General features: G+C 33.8%; 1 protein-coding gene across 2 annotated transcripts in view; it reads left to right on the top strand.

Annotated features, from left to right (window-relative positions):
• Positions 1–22,289, top strand: part of ASCC3 (activating signal cointegrator 1 complex subunit 3) — a 259,967-nt gene that overhangs the window by 45,559 nt on the left and 192,119 nt on the right. For both annotated transcript variants that reach the window (XM_050316537.1, XM_050316536.1), the window contains exons 5-8: positions 511–631; positions 2,719–2,926; positions 3,683–3,824; positions 4,390–4,515. In XM_050316537.1, the coding sequence (XP_050172494.1) occupies positions 511–631; positions 2,719–2,926; positions 3,683–3,824; positions 4,390–4,515 (597 nt within the window). The remainder of the gene's footprint in view (positions 1–510; positions 632–2,718; positions 2,927–3,682; positions 3,825–4,389; positions 4,516–22,289) is intronic.

Consider the following 22,289-nt stretch of genomic DNA (forward strand, 5'->3'; position numbering starts at 1 on the left):
TGTAGATAAGATGGAGATGGAAGCGCTTTTTTCTAGGATGTGACTGTGAAAATGCAGGAGGCTATATCTCTTGTTCACTGGAAGGGAATAGCTTCCTAGTTATCCGACTTTTATGAGGAAGCATTGGTTCTCTTGATTTATCTGCATAAAATGGGGAGGAATACATTTGTAGCATACATAACTAACCATAAAGAAAGACATGTAAAGTTTAGTCTTGAGAAGAGTTGAATTTTATGCAAGAATCTTGAAGAGAAATTGAGTTTTGCTTAATAGACAAAATTCACAGATTTTTAAATATTTCCAGCTGAAAACTTTCTGTAATTTCCCCTTTTTGTAACAGAGAACCTGGTTGAATATTACAAATGATACCCTTTGGGTTGAATTACTAGGAGCTGAAATTCATTGATTTGTTAAATATTTGTCATTGTCAACAGGGGTGGAGATATTGCAGTCCTATTTATAAATTTAAGTTAATTTGTATAATGACTTATAACTTTGGGTTTTTTGTAGTTATTTGAACTGCTAGGCCCTGAAGGTTTTGAACTCATAGAGAAACTCCTACAGAACAGATCTCTGATTCTGGAAAGATCTTTGACGTGTCCAAATGATAACAGGTTCCAGGCTCTGCAAGGTAAGTGACTACAAAATTTTTATTCCGAACCAGAAAAAACATAATTTTCCAGCTGTTCACTTGTATTTCAAACAGTACTGTCAATGTGTGTTTAAAAAGCCAGAAAAAAAAATAGGGGGGGTTAAGGGGGAAATGTATTTATGGGTTTAAACAAAGAAATTGTAGTCTGATTATACAGGAGAAACAAATACAGATTGCATTATTTATTTACTTTTCAGCTGCCTATGGGCATGTGCAAATTTAGCATGTATTAATAGTTGCACTTTTTCTGTTTTTAATGGATTACTGTGGAAATAACCTGATTTTCCATTATTCCTCATCTGCTTTCCTGCTTCCACTCTACCTTGTACTACCAACTAATGTAGGCCTTGGGGACAAAAAGCACAGTAACAACCACTTCTGAAAAAAAATGAAGTCAAGGATGTTAAAAAATAAAGTTAAGGATGAATAAGTGAGAGAGAGAAAAAAAGGAATTCAGATTTTATACTGTGATTTTTGCTTTTTTATATGTTTTACAAATTGCTGTTTTAATACAAGTTTTATTACTTTCTTTTCTGACAAAAATAAATCTGATTGCATATCGGTTGTGGCTTGGGATAAATCTTACATGGACATAGCACCGTGCAGCCCATTGCATGTTCACAGTATATGGAGTTAGAAAAATGTATAGTACTAGTAAAGGGGGATTTATTTATCCTCACAATAATTTTAAAGTGCAAATGGCCCCGTTTTTAATATGTTTGTCTTCAGTGAAATGTTATATAAGCAAGTGCTTAGACGTTCATCTCTTACTGTGCTGATGGTTAGTCTAAACTCAACAGAAAAACCATTATTTTTACCTATTTGTGATTTCTGAAGGGAAAGTCTTGCTTTATAACAAGGTTTTATGTCCTGGTATTTTTCCCTTCTCAAGTAATCAAATAATAAAAAATTAAAAATACGTTCAGTAGAAATGGAATTATTATATCTTTCTCCTATGTACAGATTTTAGTTACATGAATATTTTCTTCTCAGTTAGAAGAAGTAGTATTTTGGAAGCTTTTATGAAATTATTCTTCATTATGCCATCAGTAAAATCTATCACAGTAATTTGTGCTAGAATGTGGAGGAAGAATATTTTCAATGTTATACTTTTGAGACAATAGAAAAGTGTAACTGATTGTATGCATTTTTCACTGAGGAGAGAACTCTTGTTTCCCTGTGGTAAAGAAGTCAATGATATTTGGGTATCTTCTCTGAGATTGAAGATGATCTGCCCTGAATTCAGTCCATTAATTTTAATAAGGCTTTCTTCTTTTTAAGTTGATCAAAATGGTATTTCTAATGGGGATTGAAGTCTTATCTTTCTAAAATTGCATTTGGGGAAGAGAATAATTTCTGTCTGCGGAAATTTAGTCAACTTTGAGTAATTTGTGCCTTGAGAAAATAAGCACAAGTCAGGGAACTGTATGTGTACTGCATTTTTGTACCATGCTGTATTATTTACCTATTTCTTGTGTAATTTACTTCCATGGCAGTAAAGGTGATTGTTGTGCTTATCAGACAAATCAAGTAACATTTCTTTGCCCTACTGTGTTCAGTCTGAATTAAATTTAGTCAGGAAATTGCATCCATTGTTGTCCCCTTTTAATACAGGAGAGAGTGTTAAAGCTACAGGCATGATGATATTAATGTGGACATTTTGACAGTTTATGAGATTTTCTTCTGTGCTATTTAACAAGTTATTGTCACCTTAGCCAGTATGCATGCTGGGAGGTGTGGGAGTTTCAGTTTTGTTGTAGGTGAAAACTAAGCAGCACAGATTGTTCAAAATGTTAGTGGTCAAGCAGGTTTACTTGATGAAAAAAGATTTTCAAGTTTTTGGCTCCAGAGGAAAAGAACAAACATGCCTAGATATAAGTGAAAAAGGCCAACTACTGCACAGTCTACATAAGGCTCAACTAATTTTATGCACACACATGCACAAAACTCAAAAACACGCATGAAACCCCAACCAAGCATCAAAAATCAAACCTTTAGAATAAAACTGGGGGAAAAAAGATGGAATCCAGTACTAATGGGGATGCATGCCTGTTAACAAATTGCAGAACAGTGCAAGAAGTTCATAGGAGAAAATGCGAAGCCCAATTATGGTTGTCAAGTTACAATTCAGTCTGAACAAGAAAAGTTGTTAATGAAACAATATCGTCGGGAAGAAAAACGGAATGCCAGAAAAGAAAAACAAGCTGGGGAAGACGGAGAAGTTTCTGGAGAAGGACAAATGTGCTTTGATCCCAAAGAGCTGCGGATGCAAAGGTAATAAATCCTGAAAGCTCAGAAATGCTTCTCTTGTAATTGCTACTTCAGCTTATCATAATAATTTATTTTCTTTTAGTTTACTTTGGTGGTTAGGTGATTCTGACTTCAAGTCACATTTTAGTGCAAGCGTAGAATTTTTTTTAATATGAAAACCTAATATTCAGGAAAGAGAGCAGTGATCTGCTTAATGAGAATCCTCTTGATCTCATTTATGTGGGCTGGAGATGCAGATTAGAGGGGTAGGCTATCTTTCTTAGTTCCTGTACGCACACTACTTGCTTAAGATTTATGAAGTCTATACTAAATCTATCAGAACTATCTTTCTTTTTTTCTCTCAAGATTAATGGGTACTATTTTCCATGTTGTCAGCTAGAAGGTAGCGGGAGAAGTAGAGGAGGGAAAGGATAAGGAACAAATAAGCTGTTGTATTTTGTATTGAGAAAAATATAGTGGGACTGGTATCTAACTGTGAAATCATCTTGTTTTATTGCTTAAAAAGAGGCAAAACTGCATTTAGGAAAACCTTGCACTTATTGGATTACACTTCTGAAGTTTATGTAAACAATGTGGTATAAGGATTTGGTTTAACTGCTGCCAGATAATAACACTGTAAAATTTTTTGTTGACTATTTTATGCAACTTTTTTTTCTTAAATTTCTGTAATTCTTGCTCTGACTTTTTTATACTATGTTCAGTTTTTGTGATGGCAGCCTAAAATGGGCAGAATTATTGCAGTTATTTTTCTGCTTACAGAGAACTAGCGCTTTTGAATGCTCGAAGTATGCCAGTCTTAGGTAGACAGAGAGAGACGAGCTTCGAAAAAATTCATTATCCTCATGTTTATGATTCCCGAGCTGAAGCTATGAAAACATCAGCATTCATTGGGGGTGCAAAGGTACGTGTTTGGTGCATGACCCTTCTTGAACAGTACATCTTTCCCAGTGAATAATGTTTAGCAGAGCTCCCTTTGTTCCCTTAGTCTCCAACTTATCAGAGACCAACGTACGAAGCAGCACTTCTTTTCAGATGGTTTTAAACACTTCCATATATTTGATTTTATTTTGCCTCTCAAAGAAATAATCTTGTCCTCAACTAATGTACTTGCTTTTATTTCTAGGTTCACTTATACATTTAAAATACTGGTTTTCTATCTTTTGGGTACCTTTGAAATGACTTTAAAAAAATGAATGCTTTCTGAAATTCTACATTTAATGGATTCTGAAATATAATAAAGCAGAATTATTTTTGGAGGGGGGGTTTGGACTATTTTCTCAGTAGTAAAACTGATTATTTTCCATTTAGGGTGTTCAGTGCTATCATAATATGAATCACTGAGATTTACTTATGTTTTGGATTCATTTTTTGAAGGAAAGTGATAAAGTTTTGTTCTAAGTAAGTTATACATAATGATACTTTGTATTTTCATACTTTGAATTAGTTTTCCTGTAATACTGTTTTAGGTGTTCTTACCAGAATCAGTTCAGAGAGAAAACAATAAAATGTATGAAGAGGTGAAGATCCCTCATAGTGAACCAATGCCTATTGGCATTGAAGAGAAAATTGTTTATATTAAAGACTTGGATGAGGTGAGTATACCATTTCAAAGATATTAAATTGGTTTTTACTTTGTATTACAAAAAAATAACTGGAAAAAGTATCATTTTTTCAGTGATATGTGATATGTAAATGTAGCCAGTTAACTTCTTTACTACTAATTTAGAGAATGTTTATTGGGAAACGTAGTTCAGTGAAATCATCCTTTTCACGTTGACTCGAATTAAAGAAATTCCTGATCTAAACTACGTTCATGAGTTGCACTTCTCAATTCCTTGGGCATTACCTGTTCACTTATTTATGGTTTTGAGCTGTGATTTGAATCACAACAATGAAATGAAAGTATTACAGCAATTCTGTTCCCTTTCTGAAGATCACATGGCAAAGTGAACCTGAGCTTCTGTATCTGGTTGGCTTGCAACTCCATATCACTATTTTGCACTAGTCTTGCAGTCCAGGGCTATTCAAGGTGTTGAGTGTGGTGTTACAGATTGTGTGGGATGCAAAGTCCTCTCAAATGGTTCTTTAAACAGAAGAGGGCAAATCATCATCAGCAAAACATTGATGATAAAAACTAAAGGCAGAGAGGAAAAATGCAAGTAAAACAGGCATTAGTTTAAACTTTTACTGATTTAAAATGATGAAAAAGCTGAGGTAAGAGAACTAAATTTCTGGTTAGTTATTTACAGTCTAAAACTTACAGTAGTCCATCACGTGTGCCTCTGTACTCCTCATTGTATATGACAAATCTATTTAAAAAATGGAAGATTTGATTTGAATAGAGACATAAAGAGCAAGCTAGATGTACATATGAAGAAGGTTTTATATTTCTTAGTTCTTCAGCGTATAACATGGAAACATATTTTTCTTGGTTTTGGGACAGAGCACTTTATTGTGACTCTGAGTAAAGATTGTTTAACATAAAGATTTAACTCTTTCAAAACAGAAGACAGTTTAATTTTAAAATCTGAATGTATTCTTTTCTGCTTAGGTGACAGTAACTAATGTTGTGTTCATGAATTGAATGACAGGTTAACTGGATAGAAAAATGGAGCCACTGCAGCTATAAAATGTGACATTTTATATGACAATATTCAGCATGACAGCTTTTTGCAGTGAAATGTCTTTCTCTTGAGCTAAATAGTACCTAATAATCTGTAAACTTTTTTGAAAGTACCAGTGTTTCAATAGGCATTAACTACTTTCAGAAAATATATGGTTCAGACAGAAAAATAACTATTTAAAATTAACAGTTTGCAGATTTTACACATCTAATGTTTAAAATAATTGTAAAAAATACATCAGTTATACAAATTTCACAAGTAACTCTTCTTTATAGATTGCATGTCATCAAGAGGTATTCTTTTCAGTTTTATAGTGAAATTTTGAAATAGAAATCATTTTCTTTAGAACTTTACTCTTTGATATGATTCCTGTTACATGAGATCAAATAGAAGTGTCAATAACAAATTCAATTTTGAATGTTTGAACACCTATGTATATAATTTCTGCCCTCAACTTTAATACCAGTTTGCAACAACAGATTACAAATTCATGAAGTTTGTCCAACTGCAGGACTTGTCAGCTTCCTTCTTCCATTAGTGAGGCTCATAAATTTGAAACTTGTTGGATAACACATTATTATCAATGAGTTAAAAGAGGCTGAAATTGCCAGCGGAGCAATTTTTTTTCATTGTTATTTTCTCGGTATGGCAGTTTTAGATCTCTAAGCTCAGAAAAAAATCTTGGTTGATACTTAAAATTTTTACTAATTAACTGGAGTCAAAGGGCTTGAAGATTTACCATCAGTATATTTTAATTTTGGTTTATTCATGTTAAGCAAAACCAGCAAAATAATACTTTTTGTCTGTCTCCCTAGAACGCATAGATGCTCATAAATAGCTCTGGTATATCTGTACAGATATGTTTACAGGATTACCTAAAATACAAACAGATGGGCAAAGAGTAGAGATAACAGTAAATATAGCTGTAGATAGTTCATAGCTAGGAGCTTCTAAAGGCGTCAGGAGGAAGTTGAGCATTTTGCTGCTATTGACTGCTGTGAGATGCCATTAGTGGGAGGGTTTTGATGTACGACATTGAGTTAGTCTAGACATATAGATTAAGGTACTCATTCTGTTTAATGAGTTAATATACATGAAACCCATAATCCATAGAAAAAAAAAAAAGGCACAGAACAACCAAGCCATGTATTGTTGCTGGGGTTTTGAGTATTATATATTGAGCTCTCTGTGGAGAGCTGTCTGTGGAGAAATCCTTATGGTTTCAAAAATTATAAATATTCTTTTTCGGTTTCTTTTTAGTCTGTACATTTTCATTTGCCTAAAAGTAATCTCTCTATCTGTTTCTCACAAGCTATATGATTTTGATCACATTTGTCAGCAGTTTGGGTGGAATATTTGACCGTGTCATGTGTGTTGCAGAATATACTATTAAATTTAATCTTCAAAGCTCTTCAGGTCAGAACTGAGTTCATAAGGAGTTCACTTATATTTTGAACTGTTAGCCAAAAGTTAAACCTCTGGATCCTGTAAGTTGAAGTAATCTTGCACTTTAAATATTCTAAAGCATTAGTTAAGGTTTAGATTTTCTCATTTCCTTAACCTGATATAAACCCAGCTTGAGAAGAGATGAGAAATATATATACCTTAAGATACAAATTTTAACAAACCACATTTTAACCACATTTTAAACATGTATAGGCTTTTTTTTTTCTTATGTACAAATATAAGACAAAATGAGAAAACCTCTGTGAACCAACAGCAAAGAGAGCAGCGATGCATTAAGCTAGTACAGCTATTGACATGAAGTTCTTATTTATAGGACTGGCAATGTAGTCATGGTGCATCTTCCATTGCACTCCAAAATTGAGAAATAACGCATTTAAGCCAATTTTGGTACTATATTATCTGAAATCTTATGGCCAGTATTTTCAAAGTAAGTATTCAGTTTATTTAGAGCCTCCTTGCAAAGGGTCGGAGCTTCCTGAAAGAGTTTAACTTCACGATTAGTTAAATTATTCCACATGCAGATTTTTCTGGAGCCATGAAAGCACTGCCTAAAAGAATACAGATGCTAAAATGAAACTCATGATATAGACAAAAATGCAAGTTTTTGTAGCTACCATTCCTACATAGTCTTAATATGCACTGTAAATATGAGATCAGGAGGGGCAAACCTTTCACAGTTTAGAAACCATAAAAGCATACCATAGCATGTCAAACCGCTGGCATTAGCAGTCCCCTGCTGTCTGTGTTGTTCCTTTTTCTGCTTTGTCGCTCGTGCCTTTCTACGTTATGATCTGAACTGCTGCTTCACTTCCTCCCACAGTCTCACTCCACCTGTGTCACCTCATGTTCTTTATTTCCCACCCCTGTTGAGCTGGGAGCAGGAGCTAGTGGCGTGGAGGGTGCTTTGCTGCTGCTTGGCTTGGGAACGTCTCTGGTGTTCGGTGGTGGAAGGGTGCACTGTGTCCCATGGAAGGAGTTGCGGAAGGGCTAAGGAGTTGCAAGGCAGCAAATCCCACCCCAAGCTCCCTTTGTACATAACTGGTTTTCTTGGCATTTGTTCCTATTTGGAGAGCCGTGTGTTCACCACAGTACAGGCATACAAGCAGAGGTGGTTCATAAGTAGCTGATTGGTCACACCAATTTAATCCGAAGTATTCTGATTCTACTACTTGCAAAAGTGACATGCCAGCTAGGTTGTTTCAATAATGAGAATTTAAAAAATGGAGTAAGCACAGGCTTAGATTTATTATCTTTGACAAGCAACTTGACCATTAATAAAATATATTTTTTGTACTTGCTATAAAGGTGGTTTTGTGCCAGGCTTTTTGCCAAATAAATGTACCTTTAAAGTCATAAACTCAGGTCAGGGAAAGTTCCTCTTCAAGATTGTGAAAACATGTTTTATCTAACAAATTGCTGTTGGTGAAAAATTACTTCAGCTTTTTACCTAAAGTGTATGTTCAGGGTAGGATTTATTTCTTTGTTTCATGTTATTTCAGTTTCCTTTTACTAGCACAGCGTAATGATCTAAATAAGAAGTGTATTTTTTTCTCTCCGTATTATGTGAAGAAATTATTACAAAATCAATATTCCCTCTTTTCCTGTAATGTTTTCTTGTTTTTAGAATTGTACAAGGTAAGTCTACAGAATAGAAGTATGGATGTTTTTGCATAAATTACATTTTTCAAATCCAGAATATTGGACCATTAATTCCAAACTTGATCCTAGTGTTTCAGTTGCTTATTTTTCAAACAGCAATTGGCGGTTGGACGGAAAGGAATAATTTAAAAAAATATGTTTAATTTTATTGAAATCTTGACATTTATCCAATGAATTATACTCTAAATTCGCTTCAAGGAAAGTTTAGAAGTTCTGTAATCATTAGTCCCAACTTAAGACAAGGAAAATCACATAGATCAAGGTACAGTCATTTTAATGACTGGTAACGTATATTAGGAATTGTAGTCTATGTTCATATTTCATGAGGGGTGATATCCAAAGAAGATCGAATATGTACAATAATAGGTGAATAAAAATATTGGAGTTAAGATTTAACATTGATGTTAATCTTAAAGCCTTCAAGTTCTGGTTTAATTTTCTTCAGTATGCAAGTTAATGAGTATTCTGTCATTATTTTAGAATCCCAAGTGCAATATTTATAGTGTCTGCATCAAATTGTTTGATTGTCTACCCTTAGCTGAGGCTTTTCTGCATTGTTTCCTTTAAATAGTAGGAATAAATACTATAGCTTCAACTAAAAGTAAGTAAAATATGTGCTTCATGCCAAACCGTGTTCATACCAAAGCAGTTTATTGTCTGTCTTGTATAAAATTGTCATCTTGTCAATTAAGAAAATCCATTTTTTTAGTAGAAATAGTTTATTAACATCATCAAAAAAAGTTGTTGCTATGATGTGCAAGCTGTAAACTGATATTGTGGTTTTGAAATTTACCTGTAATCTCATATTGTAGAAATGCAAACATGTGCTCTGTGGCTTACTAATTCATCTTTGGAAGAGACTTGCTGTACTTGAATATAATTCATTGAATGTAATATTTTTAAAACATGTGCCTCACTTGACTGCAGCTTTTACTGCAGATAGATATCACTATATGATTTCCTGAATGCTAAGAAGTTCTTTCTTCTTTCAGCAATGGAGAATATCTTCCCATGATGATAAATCTCTGAAAAGTATTTTTAAAAACATTCTTACTTTATTGATATAGCCTTTAATACTACAAATGGTACCATAACTTTCTATTATTCTAAAAGTCCTTGCCATTAAGATTTTTTTTTTTTGTTCAATAGAATCACTGATTTTATTGCATGCTGGATTACTAACCTGACTTATTTTGGGGAACACCTTTAAAGCAAAAAAAAAAATCTAAATAATTTCTAGAGAGATAGAAACTTGATATGATAATGCCAAATTAATTTGATATGGTATTTGAAATACAGGTACACTGCAGTGTTAGCAAGGCTTTATAAATATTATAGTACAACTTTGAATTAATTCAAATGAAATGTGTAAGTCTGAATTCCTTAATTTAACATGGCACATTGGTGTCCCGGCTTAAGTAAGGCAGAGTTCTTAAGAGCACAGGTTTGGAGGATCAGCAATTATGACTACCCTCCAATTACCAGGAGTTTGAGAAGCTGAAAAATTAACATTAAAAGAGAGGATTAGTAATGGAGTAAGTAGATATAAAAGAATAAAGAAATAATTTACAAACGGATAATTTTTTCAGTAATCTGAGATTATTGTTTCAAACAAGGTTCCACCTATATCTGCTTTCTTCTGATAGGAGAGTATTTTTGCATCTTTGAAGTTTGTATCAAAATATATAAAGTTGGTTTCCTAGAACATCACAGTAAGAGTTTATGCTAGTGCTGAAATGAGAGAGAAAAGAATGAACTATCTCTAAAGAGGTATACTGAGAATAATGATTTTCTTTTTTTAAGTAGTGATAATAAAATCAAAAAATAAATGGAAGTGTCAATAGAGATAGTGATATCAAGGCTATTCTAATAATAAGAAAGCAAGAAATAGAGACTGACGTTTTGTTTTCTGACAAAACTCATAAGAGAACTTCTTTTCCCAAGGTACACTTCCCAGGTATGTGCTAGTTATTAAGAGCTGAACATAGTACTGGATATGTTCATCTTTTAGCTATTTCATGGGTTTCCTCCAAAGCATTTTATTTTGTTACTTTGTATAATTATTCCAAAATAATATTTTGAAATGCAGTGCTACCTACTAGTACCCTTAGAATTTGAAAACTGAGTTTTAACTCAGCAAAAAGATGTGTTTGATACTATTATTGTCTTTGAGAGGACCTGTCTCTTAACACAAGATGGGAAATTGAAATTATTTTCTCTGAAGCATCTCTGTGTTAGGCAGGTGTGACTTCTCTGGAATCTTTGCCTTGTCTGTTCTCAGTTCAAGATTATCATAGACTTAAAAAAAACAGTAACAGTTTTAACAGACCGCTATTTTATATATCCTCCTCTTTGTCTCCCTCAGAGTGCCAGGGTTTTACTATTTCATTTTTTTAACAACAACAACAAAAAAATTTGTATGTAAAAAAGACAGTCAAGCCAATCTGTATACAGATATATGTAGGATGCAAAAAAAAGGGGATGATGATGAAAAATTGGAGAGAGATGAGAACTGAAGCATGATCTTATGTCAGATTCTCTGAAGAGCAAAAGGCAGCTTTCAGTGAGCAGCAGCCCGTACGTGCTGAATCCACCATTGGATTCAGCAATCCACCATTGTGTCAATCCACCATTGTGAAAGTAATGCCATAGTTCACCTGTTTTGGAATGGGGAGGAATGAAACAAATACATCATGTCTCACATGAGTTTTGAACTTAGGCATTATATAATTGGTCAGATGTAAGCCTGTATTTGCTCAAACTACATTCTCCTTGGCCTGTTTTTATGATGTGGCTTTCATTTTTGGTATAATGTTGTGGATCGAAGCACTGTGACATGACCATTTAAAAGCAGATTATTTTTATACAAATTGGAAGAATATTCACTGGAGAAGTGCAGGGAAAACAAGCTTTTATTATTGTCCCATAAGAATGGGGAAGTATTGCAGAGACTTTCTCAAAGTTTTGGTTAACCAGAATTATTGTGGAAATTCATAGATAACCACATTTCCAGATTGTACAATGTGTCCCTGACTTAAATAAGCAACCAACACAGCAATTTGCAATGTAACTTTTTTCTTATTCCAAAATAGTGTTCTCTCTCTGCCTCTGTCATGAACCTGTCTTTTGGTAGGCTGACAGTAGGTTTATTTGCTTTGATTTGACACTGGGCAAGTTTGATCTTTTTAGAATCAGGCTGAATGAAGGCTTCCTTTGCAGTATGTGCTGCCTTAGCTCATCTACACACATTTTTCAGATGACTTTTCACAGAGGTGAAAAATTATCTTTTTGACCAATAGGCTTCTCCTTGCTTTTCAATTGTAACCTAATGCCTTTCTCTATCTTGTAATGTCTTAAAATTGAATGCTTAGAATACAATCTCATCATTTATTCTTGAAGTTTCCTTTGTCCTAGTGTCATGTGCAGTTTAGTTCAAGACCTTTTGTAGTCTTGCGCTTTTAATATTTTTAAGATCAACAAGGCTTTTATCTTTTCTCTTTAGAAATCACTTTCTAAATGCTATTAGGATAGTATATTGTATAATACATTAGAGCTTTATCTATTTTTGTTGTTGCCTTATTTGTTTACATATTTGTAATAAGAACCTTTTAACGCCATAGAAGTCTGATGGCTGTGTTACTGGAACAAGCTGTTTTTAAGACACTGGAGATGCTGAGTGTGGCAAGGATGCTATGAAAGACTGGTAAATAGGTTCTTTGTTTTGTCAGTCTGGGCCGTGTTTTTATACACGTTTTTATTTTCAAGAGCTTGTTATTAATAACTACATGCAAAAAACACTGATAAATGGCGATAAAGCAAGAAAAAAATCCATGTGACTGTAAAATAATGTTTTCAAATGTCCTTTCATTGGTGAGGTTGTAATTTAAACTTAAACAGATCTCATCTAGAGAGACTCTGTTTATTCTAAATACTAGTAATGTACAGCCTTCTTTTTATTGAGAAGAGCACTGTAAAATCTGAGTTATGTCTTCATGGGCAGTATAAGTTTAAAGAAACAACTAATTGATAATATGGGTCCAAGTCTGTACTGGTAAGTATAGAGGACTTAATTTCTTTTAGTCTGTTCTTTAAACAAGCATAGCTATCTATGATATACTAAGCAAAACTTGCTTTGAAATATTTAGTAGATACTGGCATGTGAGAGTTATACATTCTTACAATTATTTGATTGCTCCTTTTCGTGCAAGTATGAATAGGGAAATTCATTGCAAATATGAATAGGGAAATACACTTTTTAGTATTAACATGAGGTAAAATTGACTGCATCTGATTTGAATAAAGTGTTAAGCCTGCTTCATTTTCTACACAGCTGCCAAGTGTGCGTATACTGTGTAGTGCTGCCTCTGAAATGGTTGAAAATCTGATGGGAACACTTACAAAGGCAAACCAGTAAAGGGCACCAGCTGCTGAAAAGCACCTGCTGAGCCACTGTGGGAGTAGATGCATCTGCCTGTACCTAGAAGTAATCTAACAAAGTACCTGCTTCTACCTGTCAGGATTTTAATTTGTATAAAGATTCATCCAATGAAACTAGTTCTGAATACTTAAAAAAAAAAAAAAAAAAAAAACAACCAAAAACTACACCAAAAATGGCTGGGGTTTTATTGTGCAGAAAAGCACCACTTCTGAGCAACCTTCTAATTCTCATAAATATTTTCTCTTAAGAAACAAACCCAGATATGGCAGCCAGAAGTCTCAGCTACACTACATGTAAAAGACGCAGCCAGTCTGGAAGAGATTATTAAACCAAAGAGCAGGTTTTCAACTTTTGTTTGACTTAGTTTGAGAGATGGATCTCAGGGGGATTTGTGAGAGTGTATGTTTCTATTTTTCACTGTAGCATATTTGATTCGTTGTTGATGGTACTGCACAATCAAAAGTAAGTTTTAAAATCAGAAGTCATTAGACAAATATTCCAAATATATTTTAAAACTGTTCTACTTTCTGTCTTTTGACACTTACACTTTTATTGCTCTCATACCTTGGTGACTGTACCACATAAGTAGGCCCTCACCTACATTTCTTTTTCCTGTGGTAGGAAAACGTCTGTGAATGCTGCTGATTTAGCTGGGATTTGGGACAACAAAATAGCTTTGTTCTTGAAGAAAAAAATACTGACTGGGTTTGTAGTCTTCCCCTGTAAAATTTAGGAAAAAGTCATTTAACATCTATAATGTAAACTAGTACTGTCTTGGGTAGCAGAAGTGTGATATTAACTAAAATAGAGAAGAAAATTGAGCTGTTAGATTATGACAGCAATAGTGATTCCTCTGGGAATATTCTTCTGTTTGCCGTTCTTTAATTTTTACTTGATGTGTTAAATTATTATTAATTTCAACTATAATTACCTTTTAGAGCATTCTGTAAGTTTTTCTTTAGGTTTTGTAGAAAGAAATAACTTATCATGTGTTGAGGGCAAGCTAAAGTAAATAGTTTGAAAACATTGTCCTGAAGTGGCTTCTACATTAATATTCATTTCTACATGAGCAGTTAGAACTGATGCCTTTGCATGCATACAATAGTATTGAATTGATTAATTTAAAATAGTTTTTAATTAATTACAAAATTTGAATTACTTTAAAAATAAACTACCAAAATATATCTATACTTCAAAACTATACAATAAAATGAAATATTGCCCTCCTCTTAAAAACTTATATGTATTAAATTTTGTAGAGTAAACCCAATGACTAATAAAAATCCAGGAAGCGTTTCAGGTAGACATGCTCTTCCACAGCAGCTGCATGTAGCTCAAAAAAAAAAAAAACCAGCTTTCTGGCTCACAGCATTCTTTTTGTCTTGTACTTAATCACTGTAATATTTGAAATCCAATTGTATCTACCTGGTGACTTTGCAGCTGTTATGTTTTTTGGCCTCATTAAATGATCATAATAAGTGAAATATTTAAATTGAGAAAACAACTTGTTAAGTGTTAATTTTTCATTCTTTAGGGAGTCACATTTATGTCATTGACTGAATATAGACTTTTAGTATAAAGCACATGCAGAGATCTGTAAAGTTTTTAATTAAAACAACTCAAAGTGGTTTTAGTCGTTTTGATAATTAAGACTGGAAAGTGAATAATGTGCTTCTGCTGCATCCTGTTCAGGGAATAGCCATTTCTCAGTGGGATTTCATAGTACGAGTGTGGAAGAATGCAGTAGTCTGCTTTACTTTGATAGTATACCTGAAGGCAGGATTTCATTCTTTGGAGTATTTGGCCTTCATTTAAAGTGAAATACAGGATAGTATTTTAAATTCTAATTAAAATTATGCTGAAGACCAAAATTGTTTTACATTTTTAAGAAATGTAATCTCAAAGCGAGAATTTTCAAAGATGAGGGAAGTGTATTCTAATTCTGATATGCTGTAACATTTAAAAGGTTAACTCTCTCTCAAAATATTTTAGACAAATTAAAGTTTGTCTGATTTTAATGTTTGTCTTTAATTAGCACAAGTTTCAGTATGCTTCTTAAGGTGTGAATCTCTTATGCTAGATAACAATGTCCTGTGTCTTTCAGTGACAGAAGGGGGACTGAAATGGCATTTAGTTAGAAATCACCAAATAGTTTTAAATGTTTTTAAAAGATTTTGGGATAGAGGAGCTATATTACTAAAAGATTGACTTTATAACTCATAGGCTGTTCAGCTCAGACTTGCAGTTTCCATTAACCTCAAGATCACACAGTAACTAACTGCTGAAAAAGTGGAACTTTTAAACTTTTTAAGACTAGTTGTTTGAGTCTTCAGAACAATAGGGAGCAAAAATTAATGTAAAGTCTTTTAAAGGAGTGTGTTTTGTGTGTGTATTTTGTATCTTATTCTAGCAAAACAATTTTTCTGAATTCTAGTTGGAAAATTGAAATTATAGCTGCCACTTAATCTTGGAACTGGACATATCAAATAAGAGTGGAGTTGTTTTAGTTTTCATATTAATAAATAAGTAGGCCTTAAATAATAATAATAATAATTATAATACTTATAACAATGGCAATAGTATAAACCATTTCTTTGTTCTGTAGCTTGTTGAAAATTAATCAGGAGAAGGGAAAAAGAACTTTTTATTTGCCTTAAACAAAATATAGAGGGAGATGATTTTATTTAATCATTCATAGGAATTACTTATCGTAAAACATAATATAATGAAGGAAACTTATGTTCAAATATTCCTACCTCTCTGCTGAGTTCCCTGAATCTGAAAAGGGTGGGGATTTCTTTTCTGAGTCCTATGAGACTATGTTGGAGTTAATTTTCTATGTTTCTTAGACTTTTTTCTCCTTGCTTTTGACACCTGTGGACCTTTGTTCTTCTGGACTGCTAAATGGAAGACTGTCTCTCTGCCATGCACACTCCTTAGATAGAGACTTTCTGTCTTGTTTTCAAATATAATCATTTAAGCTAAATAAGAAAACTTCTCAATTCTTCCATCAATAATTTGCCTGCATCAGGAAAAAAAAAAAAGGACTGTTTTGCATATTAATAGCTACTATAGCAGCAAAACTATAAAGACAATGGAGAGGGGACCTCCTTAATGTATACGAAGTATCTGAAGGGAGGGTGTCAGGAGGATGGAGCCAGGCTTTTCTGGGTGGTGCCAAGCGATAGGGCAAGAGGCAACGGGCAGAAAGTGATGCACAGGAACTTTAGCTGAATATGAGGAAGAACTTCTTTACTGTAACAGCATTGGAACAGATTGCCCAGAGAGTTTGTGGAGTCTCCTCACTGCTGATACTCAGTAAACCTCTGGATGGAGTTCTGTGCAATGTTCTCTAAGGACAGCTCTGCTTGAGCAGGGAAGCTGGACCAGATGACCCACTGTGGTCCCTTCCAACCTTACCCATTCTGTGATTTTGTGATTCTATGGTAAACACAAAGTCTGGTCGACACAGAACCTGCAGTACGTATCCTTTTCGAAGTAGGTGTGAAAGCTTTTTTAAATCTGTAGTGCTGTTTCCAAAGTAAGAACTATCTTCTTCATCAGCTTTGCCATTTTTTTTGATTCTGTAGTTTGCAGTGTCTTAATTTTCCATTACTCTAAATCCTGAGAATTGATGAATGCAAATGCCCAGATTCAGTCCTACAGAAAGTTTGTGTCTTTATTCTGAGCCATACCTAATCCATTCATATAAGTTTGTGTGAAATGGGAGCATTAGGACTTTGATGCCTTTTGTCTGATGTCTTGTCTCTTCTTCATTGTCACTATTTTTGAGGTTTGGCCAAAAATTATCTTCTGTCTTCTCTCAGTATTCTCTATCTTTACTAAATTTTCCAGTTATCTGTCTAGGCTGGTTGCAGTAGCCACATGTTTTTTGAGATGAGTGCCCTCACCATCACAACTTACTGCTTAGATATATTTTTTTAAAGTTAAACAGTATTGAGATATGCTTTCAAAATTGCAACAAGAATATAGAAGGGAAAATGAATTAAATCAGATCTCCTTTGATATGATGCAGTCTTCCAACTAGTTCAGAAATGGCAATTCACACAATAATTCAACTTTGAAAAAGTAGTTTGTGTGTACTTTCTTATCATATCATCGTATCATATCATAACCTCTTTTCTTGGGAAAAGTTACCTAAAACCATATTGATAACAAAAATGGGCTTCAGTTTTTATGCTTCATGTTAGTAGACTAACTTTTCTTTTCAACAATGTCTTTGTTTTTCCTTATTATTTGTTGAGCTTCTCCCTTTGTATTGCAGTGTCTTGAAAAACTAGGAAAGGGTTTTCTGTGTTAACTCTTTTGTTACAGCTACTTTTTGAGTCAGTGTGAATCTAACAGTGATGATTTTTTTTTTCTGCTCTTAGAGGCACACTGTGTTTTCCCAGGGGAATATATTACCAAAGCAGTATACCATCAGCAGAATTAGGAGTCTGTTTTAGTTGTATGCAAGTGTAAGAAATTATGAGAGCATTCTCTGAATTGGAAAAAAAAAAAAACCAAAACACAAAACACAAAAATTGCCACAACTGGAAGAATAATATGCTGTGGCATATAAACATCAGTTTCTCATTACTCCATCTGGAAAAGTCAAGGAGATAGTGATAGTAGAGATGTCAATACACACCAGTCCAGAACATTTAAAATGTTTTCAAATCTGTAGAGATTTGTGTATTTGACTCTCCCATGGTCTTAGCTCTGCACAGCATTAAGATATTCTTAAATTTTATGAGGAAGAAATGCTTTTTTACTTTGGTTACATTTAATATGGACAAAATGTGATCAAATTAAACTCAAATCCTTCTATCCTCATAAGATTTTAACTTCTGAGGTTATTAGGAAATGCCACAACTGTTGCCAATTTTCCTTCAGCTGCATTACTTCAAGGTAATTTTTGTGTGTAATTCACAAATGGCATCAGAAAAATGTAAGAGGAGGCTGTGTTCTGATCTCCATTTCATTGCTATAATCTGGAATAATTCTCTTGACATCAGATACTTTTGAGTTTAAAATAGTGTTGCTAAAATCAGAATCTTGCCTGTGTGTCTATTTGGATGCCAAAATTCATGTACATTTGTTGTGCTGTAGAAACAGTTGCTTTTATGGAAAAATCTTTCTGAAACACTTTGATATCCATTTCCTCAAATCAAGTCACCAGAGGGTATAATCACTCTGTCTATAATCTTTTGTCGTATTATAACTAGGCTGATGAACACAAAACAATTCTCTCAGTGAGGGGAGGAGATCCCCCAAGCAGTTTCAGTGTTCTAACTCGGAGCACTGAAAGCTTGGAACTTTAGTGCTGTCCTTTCATTTCCATCAAACTGATTTGGGGTCTGTACATGCAGAAGTCTTTGAGTTTTGTCTATACATTGAATGAGAAAGTGGTTTTCAATGTTGTATTTTTAATACAACAATAAGTGGTTGAGTAATTTGGAAGTCTATAGGAAAGGTACGACTGCTTACTATACAAATAGTTATTTGTATAGTGTCATTCATCAAGAGAATACTTGATATAAAGTTGGTGACAATGTATCTATAGACTTAGAAGGATTTTTCTTGAAATTGTTTTAGGCATGTGAACTCTTAGCTGTCATATATGAAGGTAAACATTTTCCCTAAAAACTGTTGGTTTTGAGTAGGTCTTTCTCTTATGATTAAAAAAAAAAAAAAAAAAAAAAAAAAAAAACCCCCAAGAGATGGAGGCTTTTTATTCTTTGATTTTTGTTTTTTTAACTGGCTGTTTTTTTCAAGGAGTGACTGTGTTACCGTAGCTGATAGGAGAGTATTATACTACTAGATTTCACTGCAATTTGTTTTTTAATGGAGTTGTTCCGGACTTCTCTGTATGGAATCTGGTTCTTCTTTAATGAGAGTTTGTTGAAGAGCACTCTTTGTTATGAGCTATCCAGAATTTTGACATTTCTGAGAACTAAGTCAGTAAAATAATTGTTTAAGTGTTTCGGCAAACATGAAGTATGGAGAGGAAATGTTTAACCAGGATGTAGAAGCAGCGTTATCTAAATAAAATTGTAATTATTTTCATAGTTTTTGTGTTGTGGTAACCTCAAGCACAGGTCATCCTTTCATATATAATGAAAATCTATTTATACACATATATATATTTATATACTTTTTCCCTCAGGATACTTTTTTTTACTCATGTACTCTGTCAGAATGTAGGAGAATTTTACAGTGTTTGCTTTGAGTTTAATGACACTAATAAAACTTGAAAGTATGGAAATTTCCTTGGTTTCTGATGGCTACTGCTACTTAAATATCTACTGCAATAATCAGTGAATGTGGGGATAATTTTAAAAACAAGACTCTGTAGTTTTCTAAAAGATGACGTTTAATTCAAATTAAAAAAACATTTAAAGAAGTCTTATATGGACTGCGATTTTGATTCAATAGGATGTCAGAGTATAATTTTACCCTTATGGTTCATTATCTGTCATTTCTAGGACTTTCTTCTTAATCTAATTAAGGGACTGGAGCATCTTTCATGTGAGGAGCATCTGAAAGAGCTGGAGAAAAGGAAACTCAGGGGGCATCTAACAATTTTATATAAATACCTCATTTGAGAATGATTAACAAAGAGGGAGCCAGTCTGTCATCAGTGGTGCTCAGTGACAGCAGCAGAGGCAATGGGCACAAATTAAAACACATGAAATTTCCTCTGAACTCATGAGATGAATTTTTTACTGTGCGGAGGTTAAACAATGTTATACCCTGCCCAGAAAGCTTGTGGAGTCTCCAACCTTGCTGGTAGTTAAAACACAAACTGCACAGGTGTAGCTGATCCTACTTTGATCTGAGGGTGAACTAGATGAGGTGAACTCCAATTAAATGATTCTGTGATTGCTGCTATAGTGACATAGATAGCCCATACCATGCAAGAATTGCTTTTGGTTCTAGTCTAGTCACTTGTAGCACATGCAGCTTTGAAACCAGCTGCTGATTCTCTGGTGCCTTTTGTTATTTTCATCTAATGTATTTTACTTCAAGCTTCCTTTATAGCCCGTAACTCTTCAGGTACTACCCTTTGGATGAGACATAATTTGTACTTACTTGAAGAAACTGTAATGCTGGCTATGGCCTAAAGCCAATCATAAGCTCTATTTGGTACGCTTGTATAATTTTCATATCTTTTTGTATGCTACTTGTTCCTGCAAAAATTGTCCCCTTTAGTCCAATAAAATCTCACTGATATGATTTGGTGCTAAATGGAGCAGATCCAAACATCATGCAGTTTTTCCTTTACATGTTATGAGCCTTCGCTTAAAATGTATATGTGCACTTTGAAAGAACACATTTCAGTCTTTGGGGCAGGTAGGAAATTATGTCCTCAAACAGTTATCTTAGATAATATAATAATAATTTAACCTTTATGCTAGTTATATAATTCTATTTTTATTTACTTTTGTTCCTAAATCTCATAAGCTACCACTTTTTCATGGAAGTACCAGAATATGAAAATTATCATCAGGAGAGGGAAACTGTGAAAGTCCCCAGGTATAACACTGATGTTTATTTCTGTCATGAACCTTCAGTAACAAAATAGGATTTACACTGGCACAAAAGGGCTTTAAGTGTATAGATGCATAATTAGAAAGCAGGGAGGACTACTAAATGTTCAGAATTTGGAATTATAGTGGCAATGTATTTATTAAAATGTGTGTGTGTATAAACATACATATTAAAATGTGTATTTGTGTGTATATATGTATAGATAGGTGTTTCAACCAACAACATTTTGAAGTACAGCAAAAGGGAAAGATGACCTAGAGGTTATTTATGTGTAAGCCCAAGGGACATCAGAATTTTGTATCCTAAATTTTGGATTAGATTTTCTGTAAAAAAGCATGGATTAGTCATGCTATTACTATTTAAATCAATTACCTTTTTTACTGAAAGTGCAATAGAACAGCTGACTGCAGAATGGGATTTGTTGCACCTGAGATATATAAGGTACTTTGAATAAAAGATATCTACATTAAAATTAGGCCAATGAGCAGGGAAAATGTTGAAAACCTGACATTTGTTTATGAGTGCAGTGGGTTATCTCTAAGATAAATGGGTAGTAATCTTATTACTTTATTATACTATGACAGAATAAGTCATCATTATTGAACATTTAGTTTGGGTGGTCTCATGCTATGGAAATTAATATAGATGACAAACATTTCTTTATTTCAGACAATGAGAAAATTTGTCTAGTGTTACATGAAAACTGGAAAAAATTACTGTGGAAAGGATTAAATCTCTTTTGGAATGAGGAGTATAAAGAGAATGTCCATGTACCTAAGGGACATAGCATTCAAGTGTATTTTCTGGATAACTTACTAATTAAACATGGTTATATTATTTTTAGAGTTGTTCTGGGTAGATTAGATAAGAGATACTATGCTCTGTCTGTGCACACCAATACTTAGTATAGAAGCTGCCCCTAAAATGCTGGCATTGTATCTTGAAGTTGAGTTAAGAGCACATTGGGCCACAAAGTGAAAACTTGTGATACTGAGGTTAATTGCACCTGATAAGCTGTTTCTGTCGACAAGTCTAATGCCTAAAGTGATGCGGAGAGTGAAAGAAGATCTCAGCTTTTAGTGGAACTTATAATTAGCACCCTTTTGTTTTGGGTGAGGGAGAATGCTATAGACCATATAGAGACCACAGCATATTTGACAGGTGGGTCTTGTAAAAGAAATTAGTACCTTCTATGTATTTATTGAACTCAGCAGACACTGTCACTATTGTGTTGCTAAAGCATTCTGTTTCTGAGCTGTAGCTTGTCTGCAGACTGAATCGTATGGACCCATTCACGAATGTTACTTTAATGACTTAAACAGTTTTATCCTATTTAAAATTGCTGTTAGAGCACCAACACACAAGTATCTTTTTAATGAAATGCCCAGGTTAGAATACCTTCATTAGATGTAATCTCATTTACTCATAAATGCATTAGTTGTAACAATAAATTCCATGGGAAAGAATCGTAAAGCTTACTCAAGTAAAAACGGGGGGTTTATACATTCCCACTGGAGCTGCCTTGAGTACCATCTGGTTTGTGTAAAGAGTTGCTTCTCAGTGGCCTTTCACACTGGTTCATGCTTATGTAAAAATGGCACCATCTTAGACATGAAATTCTCTT

The sequence above is a fragment of the Myiozetetes cayanensis genome, unplaced genomic scaffold (genome assembly GCF_022539395.1).
Source record: "Myiozetetes cayanensis isolate MyiCay16 unplaced genomic scaffold, myiCay2020 scf2-11, whole genome shotgun sequence".
In the NCBI taxonomy this organism is placed as follows: Eukaryota; Metazoa; Chordata; class Aves; order Passeriformes; family Tyrannidae; genus Myiozetetes; species Myiozetetes cayanensis.